We start from the raw sequence: 16,573 nt of genomic DNA, 5'->3' as shown, positions 1-16,573 counted from the left end.
CAAATTAATAAGAGGTTTCCGTCAACGACTACATTCACATTGAAATTATTAAATACAGTGCCAATATAATTCTATCCAAAGATAGAAGAATTCATTCAAACTAAACCCCATGAGCATGGAAAATCGTCACCTAAATCAAAATTAACTATTGAATTACAGTTACTAAATTAGCAACCGATTTATTATATTCAATCGTTAATTTTAACAACCAAATTAAAATCGGTCACTAAATTAATTATCAATCTATTACATTGGGTATTTAAAAATCGGTCACTAAATTAATTATCAATCTATTACATTTGGTATTTAAAAATTAGGGACTAAATATTTAGTCGTGTTTCAATTTCTTTTTTCTTTAAAATAATTATCATATATTGTTGCAGATGAATATTAAAATAAATAATATTTAAAAAAAAAATCAACTTATCTGAGATCAATAAAAAAACCCAAATGAAAAATTAAAGTATTTTAAGTATGAATGAAATTGGGAAATATATTAGATTGATATCAAATATAATTTAAACAAAATAAATAATCCTCATTTTAAAATTGTTCCATGGGAATAAACAAAATAAACAATTACCCTGCTTAAAAATGGACTCATTGTCATCCGTTCGCTGAGCTCGTTAGCAACAGTGAACTCATGCCCAAGCTACAAGACCATAGATGGCTACAACTAGACAATCGACGGACTCACAAGCTCACAGCCAATCGATTCACCGGCAGGTTATGAACTTGCAATAAGTCAGCCCACTTGTTAGTTAGGGACTTGCACTGATAAACTTGCGAGCAAGTTGTGAGCTTTGTGTTAGGGCATCTCCAATGGAGATTTTTTCCGGCTTTATTTTCTCCTCTTTTGTTAATATCATTATAAAAAGGTATTATAACACTCATTCATTTTAACGCGTTTAAAGTATTAAACGCGGTCAAGTAAACATGGGGTTGGCCACCCATGTGTGTTTTTATTTTTTATTTTTAAATTTTATTTATTAAAAAATAATAAATTTTAATATTTTTTTTAAAAAAATAGTAAAATTATTTATAAAAGTAAGATTATTATTAAAAATAATAATAATAATTTTAATATTTTAAAATATATTTATTTAATATGATATAATTTTAAAATGATTGAGTGTATCGTGAGACTCATAAATAATAAATGTTAATATTAAAAGGAATGTGAGTTAAAGAGATATATTGTTATAATGAGTATGTGACGATGCACCTCGTATTTTTTAATAAGATGATGGATATTATAATTGGAGTAGATTGTGAATGTCCTAAGTCATCAACTTACTTGTAGTCCTACAATCAGTTGGGTGCAAGATGGGCATATCTTTACAACGATGCAATCTATCTTACGGATAAATTGGGTTCTCTAAATCAGACGACTGACCATTTCATGAGTAGGTCACAAGCTCATGATCAAATGATCAGTCAACTTACAATGAACAAGCTACAAGCATATTGGCATACGATTGGCAGACCAGACAAAAGCTCACAGCCAAGCAATCAGTCGACTCACGAGCAAAGTCCTAATCGCAATTGAGTTTGCAACTAGGCAAAGGAGGAGAGATGATAAAGATGAGGTTGTAGGCTGAAGGAAGAAAAGTAGTATTTCTCTACTCAATTTTAGACAAAAATATTTAGCCAAAAGTTATCCACGAATAAATTGGCAATCCATCTTTTGAATCATTCTCCTTCTCTATAAAGATTGGATTGGAATCTCTACACTCATGCAATCCGCCCCTTTAATAATGACTTCACCCTTCCTTTTAACATCTGCATCAATAAAAATGTTGTAGAGAGCTCCTAGCTCCCGATATGAGTAAAAGTTTTCCATAATATTTGCATTTTGAAATTGATGATTAAGATGGTATTGTTATCAAATGTTATTCTGAATGGTATTGATATTATAGATCTGTAATGGTTTATATAAATACTAAGTTGTATTCAATTAAATTAGCATTTTAAATTAGAGACTAATATAAAAATTCCAATGCTAATTCTGTTATTAATATTTTAAAAGTGGTCATTAATTTATAATTGAATATTAAATTTCTATTGCTAATTTAGTGACTGAACTATTACATTTGATCACTAATTTTAGCAACTAATTAAGTCGGTTGCTAAATTAGCACGAACCTATTATATTCGATTGTTAACTTTAACTATTGATTTAAATTTGTCTCTAAATTAGTAACTATTTATTATATTTGATTATTAATTTTAGCGATTGAATTAAAATTATCGCTATATTGACAAATCAATCTATTAGAGCTCTCAGTTCCAATTGAGGACATCATCGGTCAATGCCCTTGAGTTAATGACTTACATGAGGAGCTAGTTGGGAGAAAGAAGGAAGACACCCTAGCCACCGAATTTAAATCCATCACTAAAATTAGCAACCAAATTTAAATCGATCACTAAATCAACGATCAACCTATTATGTTCAATTGATTATATTAACAACTGATTTAAATTAGTTGCTAAATTAGTAACCAATCTATTATATTTGATTATTAATTTTAGCAATCAAATTAAAATTAATTGTTAATTTAATAACCGACCAATCTATCAGAGCTCCTAGCTCTTGATGGGGACTTTGCGGGTAACTAACGCCCTATGAGTCAAGAAGCGAGTGTTAGTTAAAACGGAACAATTAAAATAGAGAGATCAAGTGCCAAGCAACAAGCGGCTGGAATTGCTGATTAGCTCACTAGCAGCCGACAAGCTTGCAACCGATAGTCTAATGAGCATTCAAGGCCTGATTGATTTTTTAAAAATAATAATATTAAGTGGGTGTTTAATTTCATATTAAAAATTATTTATTTTAATTTTATGTTTAAAGTTCCTAGTACAATAAGAAAGAGATGCCCATTAAACCAGCACAATTAAAATGAAGAGGTGAAGGGCTAAGCAAGGGAGCAGTTGAAACGGCCACTGCAATCAACTCACTAGCAAGCAACAAGCTTGCAACCGATCATCTAATGAGCATCTCAGGACTGATTTTTTTTTAAAAAAAAAATTAAGTGGGTGTTTAATTTTATTTTAAACAAGATTTATTTTAATTTTGTTTTATGCTTGAAGTTTCTCATACGATAGGAATCGATAAACCAAACTTTCATATAAATCAATGTTAAGGATCTGTCAGTAGATCCTAATTTGCAAAAAGATTATCTAAAATTATGCTAACGATCATGATAAATTTAGGATAGATTACTTGGAAAAAAAAAAAAAGAACTTTCCCAACTGCGCATTCATACTTTTCTTCACACACAATTCATTAATATACTCCTTAACCCTTTAATATATTGAGTCAACTTAATACTTCGTGATTCAATAAGCATGTAAAATGATTGAAATATGGCATTAAGAAAGATGCGATACTATATTTTTTTTATGTTGGAAATGATATTGAAGAATAAGGCAAACATTGCTGGAGTTTGCAATGCCTCTGATAACCTCAAATCAACTGCTCCTGAGAAACAAAAAAGCACTATCAATGTTTGTGTTTCAAAAACAATTCCGGCTAACATTAAGGGGATAGAAAATGGATCATTCTGTTATAATTGAAATTTTTTTGTTACATAGCGTGTAGGACAAACCAAAAAAAAAAAATCCAAACCAGTTCAGCTTCTTCAAAACCATTGAGATAGGAGAAATTGTTCTGATCGAGCTCCCAAAGCAGACCATGTTCTCACTGAACAGAGTTTGAACAGTTATCGCAGGGACTGGGACCAGTTATACAGCCATTCCTGTTGAATGCTTCTCCAAAATGACTTAAAAGCGTCTGCCTCCTACATTCCTTCTGCAAACATGATAAAAATTTGATTAACAGAGTTTTATAAGAATTGTTGCAAATTCTACGTTTCATTCCATCTGAATGATGACACATTCTTCAATTAACAAATGTAGACATAGAATATAACCAATGTGAAACCAAAATCTGGAAATACCAAAACTTTCAGATTTGTTTTCAGAGTAATAAGTGGAGTGCATCATGTTTTGAGGCGATGAATAGATGTCATATAATTATAAGAACACACATATACTATGAATCTATATGCTACTACCACCAAGTTGTTTATTTTTGCATTCAAATACGGAAGTCTAGTAGCATTCAGAAAATTAATCACATTTTATTTCTAATAATTATAATTGATCTTATGTAAATTGATTTTACTAATATTTTACCCTAATCACATGGCTATATAAATAACTATCCTGACTATAGTGCATATTGATCAAGCAACTTCTCCTAACCACCGAGTCTGGCATCTTTTGACCAGTGCAATGTTCCCTGACAGAATATGAAAGCAATTCTGACTTGTAAGGCAGTGGAAGTACATGTTGGATAGTTCATAGCAGAAATTTCTCTATATGCTGAATAAATTTGAGAATGCAGATTGCATCTAACGTCAATGAATGGGAAGATGAGGATAAACTTTGTACAATGGGATAGGGAAACCAATTTACAAAACTATGAAAACAATTCAAGTACTTAAATTTTTGCATGTGATACATACATGGTGCAAATGTCATTTCTAGCTCAGATGTTTCCGTTTACTGGAAGATAAATGGAAAACAACTATGTTAAACATATCAATAGATATAAGACCTAAATGCTCGATCAGATCAGTGAATCATATTTACTATTATGAAGCCATATCTTGGGAAAAGCAACAGAAGGTGAAGAGGTTAGGAATACCTTAAGTTCACAGTATCCTTGCATTTTCTTTGCTTGATCCATTGCTGTCTTAAACCTCTCCCTTTTAGAACCTTCTCCGTTCCGTAGCATGCAAACAACTCGACTGAAGTCTTTCTTTTGGTAGAAAATAATGCATGTTGCTGGAAGATTATCTCTTCCGGCCCTTCCAGATTCTTGGTAGTAACTTTCGATTGATTTTGACAAGGTATGGTGGATTATAAAACGCTGCTCAATCAAATCAATTCCAAATAAGTTAACTGGATTGTAATACTCGTATCCAAAAAAATACAAGTGCTTCCAGATATAAGCTTATTAAATAGACTTACTACATCTGCTTTATCTATGCCCATGCCAAATGCAATAGTGGCACAGACAACTTTAGCTTCTCCTGTTTGCCATTTCCTCTGAGCAGCAACTCTCTGATGAGCTGCCAAGCCAGCATGGTAGTGCACTGTTTTAATCTTGCATTTTGTTAAATATTTGGATACTTCAACACATTCGCTTTTTGAAAGACAATAGACAATGCCAGACATGTTGCTGAAACGATCTTTTATTAGTTGGTTAAGCTGTTTTAATGAATCTTTGCTTTTAAGTATCACTTCATACTTCAGGTTAGGTCTATCAAAGCTTGTCTCAAGAACTAAAGCATTACGAATTCTTAAAGTATCCAATATGTCCTGCAAGTTAAATAATAGTGTTCAGCTTCTTGTTTTCATGCCACAACAAAGAAACGCATCTTAATCACCTGACGGACAGGCTGAGTTGCAGTGGCAGTTAATGCCATTATAGGGACTCTAGGGAAATTTTGTTTAAGACATCCCAGTCCTCTATAGTCTGCCCGAAAATCATGCCCCCATTGGCTGAGAAGGAGAACATAACCATTCAATCTATGCATATAATTATCTAGGTTAGCCATCAAATTGGATCCAGTCAGAGTAATATAAAAGTTACCTCACACAATGTGCCTCGTCTATAACAAAACTGGCAAGTAATTCCTGTCACAAAGCTGTGCTAAGATCTTTTGCAGCCATTTAAAAAAAAAGGAAAAGAAATAAAGATTCTTGGGATAAAATGCTTCTGGACCCTAGGTTTCTGCAACCAAATAGCTACCTTTTGATGTAAACATTGAAGAGTATCCATAAAAGACGGATTCCCAGCAATTCTTTCAGGAGTAACATACAGGAGTTTGCATGAAGGATTACAGCTTCTGTATAAGAGTGAGAAGAATGAAAATAGAAGCATATAAGAACACAAACTATTAACCCTGGAACTGAACATTTCTGAGACATAACAAATTAATATTTCTCCTCATTTTAATCTGCCATGTAAAACAATCAATTACCTAGAATAGAATTAACTGGGAAAAAACTTGGTGAAAACTGGCCCTAAATTGATTCCCATAGAGAAGTGTTAGCTCGATCTATTTCTTGTCAAAACTTTAGTTTAAACTGGTTATCTTTCCTAGATATTTCAATAATTTTCTTGGACATGCATATTTTTGTGAGAGAAAAGTTGAATAGCTCCTCTTCAAATTATCATGGTGTTAGGTGCCTTGGAATCAGTCATTTAAATGACAGTTCCTCCTCTGATGGTTGCAACAATTTTGTGAGAGAAAAATTGTGGCCTTTGAAACTGACAAAACGATACAATCCAATTTTGACAATGTTACAGTTTAAAACGGATCAAAAGAAGCAATAAGTGAAACTAGTTCCATGCTTAAGCTATTTTCCAAAACCAGGTTATTTTTATATGGTGAATCTCTGACAGATACATATCATGGCAAATACAAATTTGATTATGTAACTTAAGTTCAAGCATTATGCATATTGAGCACAATCTCATCAGCTATTTCATCCTAGCATAACCCATTGACACATCTAAATGAAAATTTCAAACCTGATAGCAGACTGGCAGAGATCAAAGATATAAGATAGTGAGATGAGAATCTTGATGGTACTATATGAACTCATAGGTCCAAGATGGAGGTATTTCATACCTAAGTTCTTGGATTACAGCTGATGCTTGTGAAGCAGTTTGCTGTGAGTTCAGAAAGGTCGCAGGTATCGCATATTTGACATTCAGTGTAGTGATTTGATCTTGAATCAATGACAGCAAGGGGCAGACAACAACTGTAACTCCTAGATGAAGAATAGCCGGAAGCTGTAGGTTTATGCTAGAGTTAGCAAAATCATTACCAAAGGATACAAAATGAAACTTATTTTACAAGTCTAGATTAGAAGTTGCAAGGGTGAAAACTTTTTTATTATACCCAAAGGTTTGAACCCAACCTGAAGCAAGCAAAGGTTAATAGAGGCTCTAGTATTTGCCAAAGTATCTCCTTATGGTGTAATTATCACAGCTAATTCACCATTACTTTCACCAGTCGAATATTGGTTAACATTGTCTATCAGGAAAATCTTCCTTATATTTTGCTTATTATACCCAAAGGTTTTACCCCCAACCTGAAGCAAAAGCTACAGGCTGTATGTATTTGTCAGAGTATCTCCTTGTTATGCAATATCACAAGCTGTTAATTCGTCATTATTTTCACCAGTGGAGTATACTATACTGTCTAACTTATGTACAATATTAAAAAAAAAGGCAGCCCGATGCATGAAGATCCCGCTATGTGGGGTGGAAGGATCTATTGTACACAGCTTTACCCTGCTTTTTGCAAGAGGTTGTTTCCAAGATTCGAACCCGTGGCATTTTGGTCACAAAACAATAACTTTACCGTTGCGCCAAGACTCCCCGTCAACTTATGTACAATATTATTAGAGAATTATGCATGATTACGGAAAATAATAAATCAGTCTATCAAAATGACCTCCATTGACTACTATTATATATCCTTCACAAATCCCAAGAGCTAATATTCCACAAAACCATGTGGATAACAAAGATCTGAAAATATAGCAAGCAAATATCAATGGAGTTTTGCTGAAATTCCAAAACCATAGATTAGAGGAACATAAGACCTGGTAGCATAGACTTTTACCGCCGCCAGTGGGCATAAGGACAAAGCAATCTTTCTTCTGCATAGCCGCCTTGCAAGCCTGATACTGCAGAGCACGAAATGTTTTGTTACCAAAAACCACAACATTTGCCAAAGAAATATCATCCATAGACTGCAGTTGTTCATAACTTGGGGTTTCACATCCATCTTGTACTGCATGCAAGTCTATCCCTCCAGGGACATTTGATGAAACTTCTCCATAGTTGCTTATATCTTCATACACCTTGAAGTATGAAAGAATAACTATTTGGATACAGTGAGAGAAAAAAATACTGGGTAAATTTAAGCAGTTTGCATATACCTATATATGAAATCAGCAATAATTAGCAACAAAAACAATGAAAAACTACCGGACTGGGGAAAATAGCAGCATCCAAGATATTCAAAATATTAAGAGTGAAGTTACAACAGGTGAACAGGAAAATGTACTATTGCTATTGTTTATCAATGCAAAAAATAATTGAATAGATAAGAGTTTCAGAAATAGTTAAAGTTAACTGGAAAAAAATCTTTACTAATTCAAAGCTAACATACGTCGAAATCAACAAGTGTATCCCAACTATTTGTACTTGGCTACATAGATCTAATTTCAAACAATTGAGCTCAATAGTTAAGGAGACTAGTTATAACTAAGTTGTTTATATCTTATTTAATTATATTGATAGTTTATCAGTTCTACCTCAAACCCTTAAGACAGACCAATATAACATTGTAATGACTTATTTGGCTGGACGAATTACCACTGATATTTTAGCAGTCATTTTACTATGCACATCCAAACTCATTAAATTTAGCATACTGAATGGGGATAGTAGAAGTGTAGAACAATGGTAAACCCAAAAAGAAAATATTTGTCTTGTAAAAATATCAAACAAGAATAACTTACTCTTGGTTTTGAGGGTTGTTCAATTGTGTGAACTTCATTTCTCTTGAATCCAGAAGAAAGATTGCAATCATTCTGGCTTATGACTTCTAAACGTGAATGATTATCGTTTGATGAAAAAACTCTCCCAGCAATTTTGTTACCTGCATATCCCACTGAATTTAATCTTCATTCATAAGTTTCTGTCACAATTGGATTCTCACCTTCTTTTTCATCCGGAATTGTATCAATGAATATGTCGCTCAAAGCTCCACAAGCTTCTGTTTCAATAGCTTGCAGATCATCCCAGTCTTCCTTGTCTTGGTTAAAATCAGCCAACGCAGCAAGAAAATCATCACCACAATGCTCCACGGTAACAAAATCTGTACCATCCTCCCCTACACAAGGAATTAGAAAACCATCACATGACACAAGATAAAAAAAAAAAGATGTCAGAAAATTTCTAAAACCAAAATAAGTTGCCAGAGAATTACAAAATTATACAGAGACACTCTCTCAGCATTAAATTCAAACCATTTGACAGAATGATTGACTTGAATTACTAAAAAAAAGACAACATTTCCAACATTATCTGGTGGTAGAACTTCAAATCATAAGAATGTTACTTATTATGGGACATTTTTATTTGCACCCCAAAGAAAAAAAAACTACTAAAATATATTGATTATTCCGCTTAAAGTTATTGTCTTCTCTCGTGAAATCCAGTAAACATTCTGTATTAGCCACTACCCTTCCTATCAATGACCACTAAAATGACAAAGAGTCCTGATCTACAAATCTTACTGTACAGAATGTAAAACTAAACCATCTTTTCGCGGAATAAATAAACATCACTAATGTCCAAAAGAAGAAGATTAAATGGTTCTAGAATCTTGCAACTACATGATGCCTAGGGTTTAAGGCGTCAATATCATAGAAAATGCAATTAGCGGAAGGAACAACAAAACGTACAAATACCAGATAGAATGAACAATTCAAACTTGCTGTTAGGCGGAATAGAATTCGCTCTTTCAGATTGAATGCCAGGTAGAAAGTGATAAGGTAATGTCTCACCATACAGATCGAGAAGGCGATCCAAGCCTTGATTTGCAGCATCTTCATCGAAACCGAATTCGTACGCTAAACTAAGAAGCCGTGCTCTCTCCACCTCCATTTCCCGCTCCGCCGCGCCCGCCCAACTCCCAGTGCGCAACGACGAGGGTTGACGCGGGCAAGCGGCGCGGTTATCGGCGGGAAACTAATGTTTAGGCGCTCGCTCCCTCCAAATCAATCGAACCGGTCCACTCTGTCGCATTCGGCTGGAAAAAAGCTCATAGATTTAGATTAATTTTGAAGTTATTGATTCATCAACATAAACAAGTTCTTACCAAACCAAACACCAAACTGTTCACGAATGTTTAATTCATTTACCGCCCTACATCCATATATCAATTACTATGTCAATTAAAAGCAAAATTTTGTGTGAGAATTTATTTACCTATAAAATTTACAGAGCTTGAGTGTGGCTTAAGTTTCACGAACTAAAGTAAGGACTAACAGATTAGAAAATCATATATAATAATATCATTAAAGGTTAACCCATCGAAACAATCTTCTATCACTAGTATTTAACATGCTTTTTCATGCTAGAGTCAGGGCTAAGATAAACGGCTCATACGGAAGGAAATTTATACACTTCTACAGCACAAAAATTATTTATTTTAAATAGATAGCAACGAATACTTGGACAATTTATTTGAGTCTAAATCATTATTCACAGCCTCACAGGTTCCCACTAGAACGTAGATAATAAAAGGTCCGTGATACATTCCAATTTCCATGCCCCAGTCTCATGTACAACCCTGTAGAAGCATACACCCAGCGTATCACTCCAAGCATCGAGCACCTCGTCCAATTTTGGCATCCTCTTTGCGACCTCTAAAGATGTTCAGATTTTTATGCTGAAACAAGGTTGATGCCATCGTGTCTGCCGCTCAAAATCATGCATCATCATCGTCAAACATTGTGGAGAGGACTAGCTGCCTCACGAACTCACTCCTCCGAGCACTCTCCTCCAGGTTTTTGTCCGAGTGAGATGGCGTGGCGCTGTAAAATGAAGCTTACAGATGTTAGAAATAAGATTAGATAAAGTGTCAGACATTGAACGAGGTAATGCTACCACGGGTCCACGGGTAATTCTTCAAAATCGGTGAATACTACATAAAAGAGATCAGGAATCAGCCATTTCAAGACATTACCGACAAATTGTCAAAATAACATCATCCATTGTCAACAAGCACATGATTAAACGTCAGATATTTGGCCTTTGCCAATGAACATGTAGATATCATGTTAGTCTTACTGCTTCTATTGAGCTCTACCAATGAACATGGAAATCAGGAGATATTATGTTAATTTTATGCTTCCAAGAGTTTTTATGCTGCAAGAAGATATGTTTCCATTTTATAGCAGTAACTAGAATATATTAACAATATTCTAAATCCAGATTCGCAGCTATCAAAAATCTGTCCCAAGCTAGATACTCATGACCTCCAAAGGAATTAGTTTGTTATTTCCAACATAGTATAACCATAGTATGACATTGTCTCCTGATCACTACCAAGACAATCCAGTAGAAAAATGATCACTATATACAAGCAGAGAAGTAACCAACTGAAATATGAAGATAGAGCAATCAAACTCAAGTAATTGCACATAAATGACAAAAATAAAGAGGAAAAAACAACTCATATGACTACTGATCCATAATTAAATTGCTAACAGAAATTCGTTAACCTATCTAAAGAATCCAAACAAATAATAAGTGATGAATGTACAACAATCATAAACTAAAAGCTATAAGGGGGCAGTTTATGCATTTACTGGAGATTGATAAGTCACAGTAAATCATAATGGTAAAAGTTTAATCATCCAATTTGAGAAATAAAGTGTGTAATAAACTTCAAAAAGAAAACAGATTAAATATTTAATGGGAGAACTGCACCAAAACAATTTATGTATCAATTTGAGAATTTATGCTAAAGATAAATTAGCATGAAGCTTCCGCCAATACGAAGTCCTAGTGGAAGGATCTACTGTAAGCAGCCTTACATAACAAGAAGTTATTTCCATGACTCAACGGCAGCAATTTTACCATTGCGTCAAGGCTCCCCTTCTAGTTTATCAAGCAAAATTTCTGATAACTCAAAATTTATCTAACCCAAAATTTCTAGTTTATCAAACAATAGTACCCAATTTCTTAGTGGATACAGAAAAGAATCTTATATCAGCTGTGAGGAAGCCAGCCAAAAAAAAATACTATCAAATACCATAATATTTGACCATATGGATATACCAGAACCCTTTGAGATTTATAAATTTGATGTCATTATTACGTCATACCTCTCAACCAATTTCTCATCTGAAACTTTGCCTGCAGAAGTTTCTTCAGCCAGGGGTTCAGGTTGTTCATCTGATGTATCTACCACAGGTACATTAAACATGAATGATGATAACAACGGGTCAGGTGCAGCATTGGAGGTACCAATAGAATCTCCCAAAAGTGAATGAAGATTGTCTTCATGTAAATCCTTTCTAAGCAGAGAATGTGTAGAGTAAGATCCTAAATAACCTTTGCGTAATCTCCTTCTACGCTGTATGTTAGTTATTGTCAAAGAATCCAATCAATTTAGTCATACTTGTAACATTTAAAATACAGTGGTTGCTTACAATAGATATTTCAACTTCTAAAATAGGCTTTAAGTAGAGTAAGATACAGGCAGCCAATGAAAAAGAGGAGAAAGGATATCTTAAAAATACTTGCATGTTCAGTTGTTATGTGAGTAACCATCTCTGCCCCAACTCTAGCTGCACAAACAGGGCAGACCTACAAGCAAGAAACTAAATATGTAACAACAATATATGGGCATCAAAGACGAAACCATAGCACACAGGTGAACATAATTTCCTCAGTTTTGATTCATACAAGCAAGAAACCAAATATGTAAACAACAATATGTGAACATCAAAGACAAAACCATAGCACATAGGTGAATATAATTTCCTCAGATTTGATTCCTACAAGCAAGAAACCAAATATGTAAACAACAATATATGGCCATGAAAGACAAAACCATAGAACATAGGTGAATATCATTTCCTCGGTTTTGATTCCAATTGAAGGTTCTCACAAGCAGTTACCATTTTACACATAACACTAAAAATAAAGCTTTACAAAATGAACATGGATAAACTCTGAAGGGAAATAGTGTGTATCAGGTAATCTGGTTAAAGGAAAAAAACACAAGCTCATTTATTCTTTGCCACTTATATGATACCCACATCATAGTCATATAAAAAGAAAAAAAATTAGGAACATAGGTTGAGAGGACAAGCAAATCTTTCCAAGACATGTTAGATACCCAGTTCAGTGAATGGAAAAGAAACAATGATTTTGTTTTGCATGTATGGTTCAATTGTATCAATTAACTGCAGTTTACTGAATTTTTACAGTTTCAGACAAAAAATGAATAGAGAGGATTTTTAAACAGAATCTACTATCAGCCGACCCTTTAAAGAATTCCATAGAAGCCCGAGTGCCCATAGAAGTCAGAGTGTTGAATCTGTACCATGAAAAATTTGATTTGTTCTAGTACTCCTATAAAAAAATTGTGAATATGATCCAAGTAATAAATATCCAAGTCTCCTTGGGATCCCAACTCCAATACTATGACCATGCTTCATTAGCCCATACTTCTCCACAAATAATTCAGATGTTAAAAAGAAATCTTGCTCGATGTTATGCACAATCAATATAAACAAGACAATTCTAAATGTAAAAAATCATGGTCAGGTTAAGCCATTGGCTGGTGAGCATCTAGCCCGGTGCTAATAAAGTTTGAGGTATGCAACTTCTGCAAACTGAAGGGCACCAACCCTAGGGGCACTCCTGGCGCAACCAAGGTTCATTGAGTGCCAAAATATTCAATATATGAAGGGCAACGTGTTAAATCTGTAGAGGTTCATAAAGGCCCAGATTTTTGTGACCCGGTTGCCACTAGCGGTATATGAAATACCTTCCAAAATCATCTTGGAATGCTCTATGTGTAAACAATCAAAATCGACGCTGCTAAGATATTCATGAACAACGCCCTTTTGGATTGCCGATATGCAATCAATATTAAAATCTTCTAATGCTACGAAACTGATAATGCAGTACAATTGATACGTTGAAAATTTACAATATGGTGCCGGGGTCAAACGACATTTATGATGGGAGCGAGTTGAACAGAAATAATTCAGTGGCCCGTTCAGTTACGTATTGCTCGGGTCTTTCTGGATGAAAGTTCACCCTATTAAAGAAGTGGTTTTTGATGATTTCAAAGTTAATGGGAAAATATTCCTAAAATTATCCTTGCCGCTTGTTCTATGCACAGAAGCGGGTGTATAGGGTGAGGAAGGAGAGGACGCAGGAGCAAGGGTGGGCGAAAGGCGTCTAGGGTGAGGAAAGAGGCAGGTGTCTGAGAGCAGAGGCACAGCCAATGGGCGTTTGAGAGTAGAGGTGCGGAGGCCGAGTGTCGAGGGTGAAGAAGGAGGCGGGCTTCTAAGAGCATAGGCATAGTTGACGAGCGTCTGAAAGCAAAGGTACATAGGTAGTCGTCCAGGGCGAGTAAGGCGGTGGAACCTAGTCAAGATGATAGGTGGAAGAAGAGAAGCACATGCACCAAAGTAGAGCGGCTTGCTAACGATGACATTCCAAATGGCCCCCTTCCTCGCTCTCAGTTCTCGTTCACCATAGCCACAAGAAATATTGTTAGCGCTCTCGCAAGGCCTCCAGACCTTCACCTTCTCCATCCATTTCGTCGTCACCACCGCTGTCATTCTTTTCTTTTCTTCGGTTGCATCTGCTAAGTTCCTCTCTGCCGAAGTTAGGATTGTTTTCGACGAGTAGGATTTTGATCTGGGAGTATTTTGTGGATTTTTTTTTTCATATTTGTAAGTGGGATGACGAGCGGGTGAAAGTTTTGTTGAATATATGTGAATAGAGAAGAGGTGGAAGAGACCTGAAACTCCATTTGAATGGGACTTTAATCTTACATTAGGAGTTTCAAGGCATATTGGTTGATTTATATTGATTCACATGCATTGATGATGTGAACAAATATATGGGGGAGAGACTCTCTCTCACATATGGATACGTAGGGGGTGCAATGTTGGTGGAGTGCCCATGATAATAATCGGGTACCTCTTAGTTTGCCGTGATTATCAAGTACTTAGTGAGAATCACGATTCACCGTTGTATTATATGAAACAGACTACCAACAGAAACCTCAAAGCTCTCACCTGGGAGGTCTCGTGCTCGATCAGCTACTTCATCTGCTCGGGATGCTAGCTCGCTCAATTCACTCAGTCGATCTTTTCATTAATTGTCCGGTCGGCCAATCTATTATTTGCCTGTCTCAGATCATAAATTGAATTTAATTTTATATGATTTAAATTCAATAAAGTCTCAAATATTTCCGATAAATTATTTTGATATATATAACAAGCTCTTCTCGCCATTTGGATGCTGTTTTCTGAGCATGTTGTTTATTTTTGATATTTTTTTTTCTCCTGTTGCATCTGTTAAGTTTTTCTCTATCGAAGTTGGGACTATTTTTTAACTGAGTAAGATTCTGATCTGGGAGTCTTTTGTGGAATTTTTTTTCATGTTTTTAAGTGGAAAACACAAGGCAGCGAAGGTTTATCTCACCATTTGGATGCTGTTTTGTGAGCATCTTGTTTATTTTTAATGTCTTGAGCTGGATTTGTAGGAAAGGTGGATTCTGAGGTGCAGCCGGATGGTGTTTGAGGCGCGGTCCGCGAGCGTCTGAGCATAGCAACGACGAGGAGCAAAGGACAGCGAAGGTGAAGAGCGCAGTGCAATGATAATTAAACTTTAATTTTTCAATATAAATAAATTAAATATAAACTTAGTTAATTATTTAATAAACTCTTAACTTAATAATATAATTTAAATAGACTTTCTCTAAGTTATAATTAAATAAGTAAAATTTAAGTATGAAAGGAAATATTTTAGACTCCGTGGAATAAAAATAAGATATATGAATATTAGGCATAATATGCTAATTGTTAAAACAGAGATTACGAGCTGTCTGAAATTGAAAATTTTAAATATTTAAGGTTATTCTTGTAAAATTATAGAAGGATTGAAAGATGTTTAACATATAATATAAGCAGGATTGTTGAAATATAGGAGAACGTCGGATATTTTATGTGATCGTTAAGTACTTCTAAAACTTAAATGAAGGTTCTACAAAACTGTCATTAAACTTACCTTGTTATATGGAGTTTAATGTTGAACTGTGACTCAAACACATGAGCAGAAGATAAGAGTTGTAGAGATAATGATTTTAAAGTGGATATATGGCATACGAGGATAGACAGAATAATAATTGAGAGTATTAGAGAGGAAATCGGACTTGAAACTATTGATGAAAAATTTTGATGGACACGTTTAAGATGGTACAGACATGTACTTAGATAACCAATAAATATTTTAATTAGACAATATGAAACTATAACAAATACTTAATTATGTAAAAGGATATATATATATATATATTTGTGTTTATCTATTGGGATAAAGTTAGGTTGTTATTGTTGTTTCTCAAATCTAAATTATATTATTCTATTAAAATAATTCAACTAAGGATAATATAACAACGGTTATATTAGGTTATAATATTATTTATGATTGAACCCAATAATATTATAATATACTTTATTCGTATGTGATTATTTGATAATTATACAATTCAGGTTAAGGATGATAATTTAAATCAAATGTACATTTAATATTTAGGCTGACGTCGGAGGTCATTTAAGAATGAGAATGGGAGCAAGATAGTGCTGCACATAGTTTATAAAATCGTGATCTGGATCATAGGATTGTACGATTCTATGATCTAGAAATTCAAAATCG

The 16,573-nt window shown here is 34.3% G+C and overlaps 2 protein-coding genes across 2 annotated transcripts; both read right to left on the bottom strand.

Moving 5' to 3' along the window:
* Positions 1–3,430: 3,430 nt before the first annotated feature.
* LOC122004917 (ATP-dependent DNA helicase Q-like 1) lies at positions 3,431–9,896 on the bottom strand. The gene is made up of 11 exons (XM_042559773.1): positions 9,664–9,896; positions 8,814–8,987; positions 8,614–8,753; positions 7,690–7,950; positions 6,708–6,871; positions 5,822–5,918; positions 5,663–5,706; positions 5,457–5,571; positions 5,038–5,388; positions 4,712–4,936; positions 3,431–3,811 (listed from the first exon to the last, which is right to left on the bottom strand). Exons 1-11 carry the CDS (start codon positions 9,761–9,763, stop codon positions 3,701–3,703), a joined length of 1,782 nt encoding a protein of 593 aa, XP_042415707.1. The 5' UTR covers positions 9,764–9,896; the 3' UTR covers positions 3,431–3,700.
* Positions 9,897–10,288: 392 nt separating this feature from the next.
* On the bottom strand, positions 10,289–12,550 carry LOC122004916 (protein DEHYDRATION-INDUCED 19 homolog 2-like). The gene is made up of 3 exons (XM_042559772.1): positions 12,398–12,550; positions 11,992–12,248; positions 10,289–10,695 (listed from the first exon to the last, which is right to left on the bottom strand). Exons 1-3 carry the CDS (start codon positions 12,437–12,439, stop codon positions 10,590–10,592), a joined length of 405 nt encoding a protein of 134 aa, XP_042415706.1. The 5' UTR covers positions 12,440–12,550; the 3' UTR covers positions 10,289–10,589.
* Positions 12,551–16,573: the final 4,023 nt, after the last annotated feature.

This window comes from Zingiber officinale, chromosome 7B (genome assembly GCF_018446385.1).
Source record: "Zingiber officinale cultivar Zhangliang chromosome 7B, Zo_v1.1, whole genome shotgun sequence".
NCBI classification, from domain to species: Eukaryota; Viridiplantae; Streptophyta; class Magnoliopsida; order Zingiberales; family Zingiberaceae; genus Zingiber; species Zingiber officinale.
This window is presented reverse-complemented; position numbering and strand designations above follow the sequence as displayed.